A 7803-nucleotide genomic window follows, 5' to 3' on the forward strand; every position below is an offset into this window, starting at 1 on the left:
TCCTCTGTGACGAAGTGTGTGTGTGTGTGTGTGTGTGTGTGTGTGTGTGTGTGTGTGTGTGTGTGTGTGTGTGTGTGTGTGTGTGTGTGTGTGTGTGTGTGTGTGTGTGTGTGTGTGTGTGTGTGTGTGTGTGTGTGTGTGTGTGTGTGTGTGTGTGTGTGTGTGTGTGTGTGTGTGTGTGTGTGTGTGTGTGTGTGTGTGTGTGTGTGTGTGTGTGTGTGTGTGTGTGTGTGTGTGTGTGTGTGTGTTTGTGTGTGATGACGTGCCACCTGTCACCCTTCAGTAGGTTCAACTATTGTATAGTCAGGGAAAAGGAAGGGAAATAATATCTACTTTTTGATGATATAGTATTGAGTTGCTTTTTATTACTAATTAATCGTTTATTGTTTTAGGAAAACGGCCGTTATCATGAGGACATTTTCGGTATTACAGTTAGTTCACGAAAAACTCACTTGGAATATATAAGTAAAGCTCGTTTAATGAAGGGCATTTTTGGAGAAGAGTTCAGAGCATCTTCATATCTCTTGGTGCAAGCGCTGGGTTTGCGGCATCGCTACATGCAGATGGCAAATCAGCCGACTCCCAAACTGGCTGGCAGGTTGTTAGATTGTGTTAAAGACAAAATACTCACCAAGAGGACAACTGAAACTACACACAAAGCTGCAAAACTCAACATATTAAAAAGTGCAGCTCTTCAAGAACTCACGAATGAAGAAGACTACCCTATCAACGGCCCTTCAAACTTGGAAACCTTCAGGTTGGATCTGCAGTTTATTTATACCATGATTGATAATCAACATTTAATAACTTCAGCTGTAATCGTTTAAATGCCTTGGATCACAAGTTTGACATGCATGAATTGCTGAACGAGCAGCAAGAACTTTCAGAGCAGAAAAATATCCCATATTTAGACTTTTATAAGACACGAAAGTCGGATACGCATGTCCATGCAGCTGCATGCATGAATCCCAAGCATTTTCTTAGTTTTGTGCAAAAGAAATTGCATGATGAAGGCGATCGGGTGGTGGAGGTTGATGAAGATGGTAATTGTAAAACATTGAAAGATGTATTTGACGAGTTGAACTTAACTTACCCATATTTGACTGTCGAATCCTTGGATATGCACTGTGATAGAAATACTTTCCAGTGTTTCGAAAAATTCAACAAGAAGTTCAACCCGTTTGGTAGTAGCAGTCTACGAGAAATATTTCTCAAAACGGACAACTACATGCAAGGCGAATATTTCACTTGCATTATAAAGGAAGTCATGAATGACTTAGAAGAATCTAAATATCAGAGCGCTGAGATGCGGATATCCGTAACTGGGAAATCAGTTGAAGAATGGGACAAGCTGGCGCGTTGGGTGACTAAATGGGATGTCTATTCAAAAAATGTAGTTTTTTTGGTGCAAACACCAAGAGTGTATAATCTTCTTAGATCAAATGACACTGTTGAAAACTTTCAATCAATTCTAAATAATTTGTTTACACCATTGTTTGAAGCCACCTACAATCCATCAACCTACCCAGAACTACATCGTTTCTTACAGAATGTTGTTGGTTTTGATTCTGTTGACGATGAATCGAAGCTAGAACAAGATAATTTTGGCTGTGAAATCATAACTCCACAAGAGTGGACTTCAACAGAAAACCCACCCTACTGGTACTATGCATTCTACACGTATGCAAACCTTTGTGTCCTGAATCAAGCCAGGAAAGACCATGGCCTGAATACTTTTACGTTCCGTCCTCATTGCGGAGAAGCTGGGTCAGTTAAACACTTGGCGGTCGGTTTTCTCCTGGGAGAAAACATCTCTCACGGTATTATGCTGGAGAAGGCCCCTAGTCTTCAATATGCATTTTATCTCAGTCAAATTGGGATAGCGATGTCACCTATAACAAACAATCTGCTGTTTTTGAACTATTCCAGAAATCCACTAAGGAAGTTCTTGAATAGAGGCTTAAAGATAAGCCTCTCTACTGATGATCCCGTGCTATTTCATCAGACGAAAGAACCTTTAATGGAAGAATATCATCAATTGCTACTCAAATGTGGAAACTCAATGGGCCAGACTTGGCAGAACTCGCCAGAAATTCAGTTATAATGAGTGGATTCTCGCATGAAATGAAAAAAGACTGGCTTGGTTTGAATTACCAGGAAGAAGGTATCCAAGGGAACGATAAAAAGAAAACCAACGTTCCAAATGTTCGCATGAAGTTTCGACATGAAAAGTTGTTAGAAGAACTTTGTGAAATATTTTTAGAATTTATTGACGAAGAAAATCGTCAATAGTCGACAGTTCTACGTCTATTGGCTATCTGGAAACTGTGCGCTCGATAGAATTTTGGCACTAGCTGGGTAAAAATTGTTGTTTTATGGCAGAAATCAGATGTTTGCTACGGCGCGGTGTTTATCTGTAACACGAAAACAGATTGGCTGGTTCCATTTTGAAACCAAAACGAATCGAGGTTGGACCAATCGAGCTCATCCGCCTGAGGTAAGGAGGCAAAGTGTCTTTGAGACCTGGGCCGCGATCCAGTTGGGCCCACCCCACAAAAACTTATCCATTATAAAATTCTCACGGCTGCAGCGTTCACTCCAACAATTTGGATGAACTTGGAGCAATCTCTGTCGAAAGACAAGCATATAACCTTAAATCATTGCTATCAAAATAGCTGCAACCTAGTAGAAAGGACAAGATGGGTAGAACACGCTTTGCGGATGAAGGATGACAGATTGCCAAACATTGTCTGTCGTGCAATCGTCTAACACCAAACAAAAATCAGGTCGTCCTCAAATGGAGCGGGAGGACGTCATAAGGAAAGATTTAAGGGAAGTGGGAACTTGTTCGGAGGGTGTAAAGAGAGAAACTATGAATAGATTGGAATGGAGGAGGAGTGTGCGTAGTTGCTTTGTCCTCAGACGGTGTGATTTTGCAGTGAGTTTTTAGTAGTAGTAGCAGCAGTTACGAAAAGAAATTTTCGAGAATTTCAAAACGGACCTTGAAAACCTTCAATATTTTTCTTCCTTTTTTAGCTTTTGATTTTTGGACAAGAACGGATAGGTTGCCAAATCGTTTTTTAAATACAGACTATTAGTAAGAAACAAAAAACTTACTACAGTTTAAAAAAGTGACAAGCAGTATATAAAACAACCATCAGAAATGTAAAGTCGTCACCATTTACTATTTGAAACTTCAATTATAAAGAAGAAGACTAAAACTAAATGAATAGTAAACAGAGGACACAACAATCTTTGAAACTTGATTCCAAGGCTGGTACGTGATATCTCATTATTGAGAAAAATCATTAATTATAAATGAAGATAGCGCACCAGGATTGGAAGACAGTTCAATATCATTTTTAATCAGTTTATATATCGTTAAAATCCATCTTTGAGGAGTCGAAAACTCAACTGATTGGAGAAAAAAAATACAATGCAAACGCTTATTTAAATTTTTTGTATTAAGATTTATCGTTTTAAAAGAAGTAGATCCCTCACGGATTAATTGTCTAAATGAAGTAGGTGTGTTATTTGTGGAAATTAGACATACAATTAAAATAACCCCCTCATTGAATTTTTTTTTTGTTTAGCATTTACATAATGGTTTAAAGGAGGGGGTGTTCTAAGAGTTGGAATCTACACCCCTGGCGAATATCGCCTTTTTCCAAACTGAAGCTACGGTTAGGAAAACGAGTATTAAATATGACAGTAAGTATGAATAACTCTTGACCGCATAACCGCCTAAGATCGATTAACTATTGTTGTGTATAGTTTGGGGCTTATTACTTAATTAAAAAACAGGACCATATGAATCGTTAATTTCAAAAACAGGACGATTAGATAGCTCGCACTCGAAAAGTCATTAAAAGGGAAAAGGAAAATTAACAATCCACTAAAAAATTAATCTACTTATCTAAAATTACTTTAGATTTAAAAAAAAACAATATGAAAATTTTTTATTATTAAATATGAATTACAGACCTAAACCGTACAAATTGGTATGTACATATCTTCGGAGTACAGTCAAACAAGATTCATGGTGGACACGGTTGTGAGATGCTATATATTTGCAAATATACGAAGCCAAAACTAGCTTTTACCCATAAATCATGTTTAAGACTGATTTGTTTGTTATTTGATCCGCGTTCGTCTTTCAGACATTTTGCCTGCTTTAGACTCTATTTATTTTTTTAAACATATCCCTTCCCAATAAATGTATACGTGCTCACCAATTTAATATCCCTTGCCAAAAGTAGCAATTGATCTTAAATGTCAAATGAAAGAGATAGATATGAATAGTAGAGATGGGCTTACCCAGCGGCGCTGCTACCAGCAATCACTTCATTAAGCGTCACCTTAAGAGGTAGAACTTCCTTCCCAAGAGATTTGGAAAAATCTAGAAGATTGCACAACTTTTGACTAGACACTCATCGGAGAAAAAATTAACCGCCTTGTCCGAAACCCCTGTATAGTAAACTTTCTGTCCCTTGGCTTGAACAGCAAGGGAAATATATTGGCTTGAAAATCAAGAAAAGTGGCAGCTACTACAACATTCTGCCTAAACGGGATATTTTTTTTCTTTTGTATCCAGAGATAGCTTGGCACTGGAACATCGTATATAGTTGTTCAATGGCTCATTTTAAAGTAAATTAATTGGGTTAAAAATCTATAGTAACTAAAATAAATTATTTCTAAAAGAGAATAAATTTTTCCACCAAAAACTGCATTTTTGATGTCTTTTCACACTGCAGTTTTTCAAACATAATCGTATACCAGCGGTAAGATTTGAACCCACGCCTCCGAAGAGACTGGTGGCTAACACCAGTGTCTTGGACCACTCGGCCAGGCTGCCTCTCATAAATAAATATACATGTGTATTTGGGTTGCAGCAGTAGCTAGCAACCTAGTAAGAGACGATCAGTCCCATGCTAAGAAATATAACAAAACTCCTAAAAATAGAGTCAGATCAAAACAAAAGTACATCATTAGAACTACCTTTTCTGAAACCCTACTAGATAAATAATGAATGCCATCGTGACGACGTGTGTGTGTGTGTGTATGTGACAACGTGTGTGTGTGTGTGTGTGTATGTGACGACGTGTGTGTGTGTATGTGACGACGTGTGTGTGTGTGTGTGTGTGTGACGACGTGTGTGTGTGTGTGTATGTGACGACGTGTGTGTGTGTGTGTGTGACGACGTGTGTGTGTATGTGACGACGTGTGTGTGTGTGTGACGACGTGTTTGTGTGTGTGACGACGTGTTTGTGTGTGTGTCACGACGTGTGTGTGTGTCACGACGTATGTGTGTGTGTGCTGACGTGTGTATGTATGACGACTTGTGTGTGAGTGTGTGACGACGTGTGTGTGTGTGTGACGACGTGTGTGTGAGTGTGTGACGACGTGTGTGTGTGTGTGTGACGACGTGTTTGTGTGTGACGACGTGTCTGTGTGTGTGTGTGTGACGACGTGTGTGTGTGTGTGACGAAGTGTGTGTGTGTGACGACGTGTGCGTGTGTATGAATATATAATATATTCATACACATATATGAATATATAATATATTAATACACATATATGAATATATAATTAAAGCTCGTTTAATGAAGGGCATTTTTGGAGAAGAGTTCAGAGCATCTTCATATCTCTTGGTGCAAGCGCTGGGTTTGCGGCATCGCTACATGCAGATGGCAAATCAGCCGACTCCCAAACTGGCTGGCAGGTTGTTAGATTGTGTTAAAGAAAAAATACTCACCAAGAGGATAACTGAAACTACACACAAAGCTGCAAAACTCAACATATTAAAAAGTGCAGCTCTTCAAGAACTCACGAATGAAGAAGACTACCCTATCAACGGCCCTTCAAACTTGGAAACCTTCAGGAAGGATCTGCAGTTTATTTATACCATGATTGATAATCAACATTTGAATAACTTCAGCTGTAATCGTTTAAATGCCTTGGATCACAAGTTTGACATGCATGAAATGCTGAACGAGCAGCAAGAACTTTCAGAGCAGAAAAATATCCCATATTTAGACTTTTATAAGACACGAAAGGTGGATACGCATGTCCATGCAGCTGCATGCATGAATCCCAAGCATTTTCTTAGTTTTGTGCAAAAGAAATTGCATGATGAAGGCGATCGGGTGGTGGAGGTTGATGAAGATGGTAATTGTAAAACATTGAAAGATGTATTTGACGAGTTGAACTTAACTTACCCATATTTGACTGTCGATTCCTTGGATATGCACTGTGATAGAAATACTTTCCAGTGTTTCAAAAAATTCAACAAGAAGTTCAACCCGTTTGGTAGTAGCAGGCTACGAGAAATATTTCTCAAAACGGAGAACTATATGCAAGGCGAATATTTCGCTTGCATTATAAAGGAAGTCATGAATGACTTAGAAGAATATAAATATCAGAGCGCTGAGATGTGGATATCCGTAACTGGGAAATCAGTTGAAGAATGGGACAAGCTGGCGCGTTGGGTGACTAAATGGGATGTCTATTGAGAAAATGTAGTTTTTTTTGTGCAAACACCAAGAGTGTATAATCTTCTTAGATCAAATGACACTGTTGAAAACTTTCAATCAATTTTAAATAATTTGTTTACACCATTATTTGAAGTCACCTACAATCCATCAACTCACCCAGAACTACATCGTTTCTTACAGAATGTTGTTGGTTTTGATTCTGTTGACGATGAATCGAAGCTAGAACAAGATAATTTTGGCTTTGAAATCATATTTCCACAAGAGTGGACTTCAACAGAAAACCCACCCTACTGGTACTATGCATTCTACACGTATGCAAACCTTTGTGTCCTGAATCAAGCCAGGAAAGACCATGGCCTGAATACTTTTACGTTCCGTCCTCATTGCGGAGAAGCTGGGTCAGTTAAACACTTGGCGGTCGGTTTTCTCCTGGGAGAAAACATCTCTCACGCTATTATGCTGGAGAAGGCCCCTAGTCTTCAATATGCATTTTATCTCAGTCAAATTGGGATAGCGATGTCACCTATATCAAACAATCTGCTGTTTTTGAACTATTCCAGAAATCCACTAAGGAAGTTCTTGAATAGAGGCTTAAAGATAAGCCTCTCTACTGATGATCCCCTGCTATTTCATCAGACGAAAGAACCTTTAATGGAAGAATACTCAATTGCCACTCAAATGTGGAAACTCAATGGGCCAGACTTGGCAGAACTCGCCAGAAATTCAGTTATAATGAGTGGATTCTCGCATGAAATGAAAAAAGACTGGCTTGGTTTGAATTACCAGGAAGAAGGTATCCAAGGGAACGATAAAAAGAAAACCAACGTCCCAAAAGTTCGCATGAAGTTTCGACATGAAACGTTGTTAGAAGAACTTTGTGAAATATTTTTACAATTTGGTGGACGTTAATGAAGATGGTAATACTAAATACTACATTGTTACTGTAGAGCGACTCGAACTTCTATCTTCCTTCTCAGGAGGAGAGCTCACTAGCCACTGCGCTACAGCAACTAATAATACGTTAGTAATCATAAGTTTGATGATGTGTCTGGACATTGCTCGCGCAGTCACATCGGCAGGTTTCCTAGATTTAGTGCAAAAAATCATACTCATTTCTTTGTTGGGGATGAAAAGTAATTAGAAGTATATTGGTGAACTTCTGAGGCAAACCACAATCCATATTAACCAAAAGTTGAATTACACGCTTTGAAAAAAACTTTTTACATCAATATAAAGCAGTAGCTTCGCTTGGGGGGGAGGGGGTATTGTCCCACAATATTTTTTTCTGGATTCTCCCTCTCAGATTCAA

At 38.7% G+C, this 7803-nt stretch overlaps 1 protein-coding gene and 1 pseudogene across 1 annotated transcript in view; both read left to right on the plus strand.

Moving 5' to 3' along the window:
- Positions 1–2292, plus strand: part of LOC148955930 (AMP deaminase 1-like) — a 56266-nt gene extending 53974 nt beyond the window's left edge. The window contains 3 exon segments of the mRNA XM_089102182.1: positions 393–801; positions 804–2032; positions 2035–2292. Coding sequence (XP_088958308.1) covers positions 393–801; positions 804–2032; positions 2035–2292 — 1896 coding nt within the window.
- Positions 2293–5603: 3311 nt separating this feature from the next.
- Positions 5604–7403, plus strand: LOC148955931 (AMP deaminase 2 pseudogene; annotated as a pseudogene).
- The last annotated feature ends 400 nt before the right edge of the window (positions 7404–7803 follow it).

This window comes from Artemia sp. Qi Xiang Cuo, chromosome 1 (genome assembly GCF_049724085.1).
Source record: "Artemia sp. Qi Xiang Cuo chromosome 1, ASM4972408v1, whole genome shotgun sequence".
Classification (NCBI taxonomy): domain Eukaryota; kingdom Metazoa; phylum Arthropoda; class Branchiopoda; order Anostraca; family Artemiidae; genus Artemia; species Artemia sp. Qi Xiang Cuo.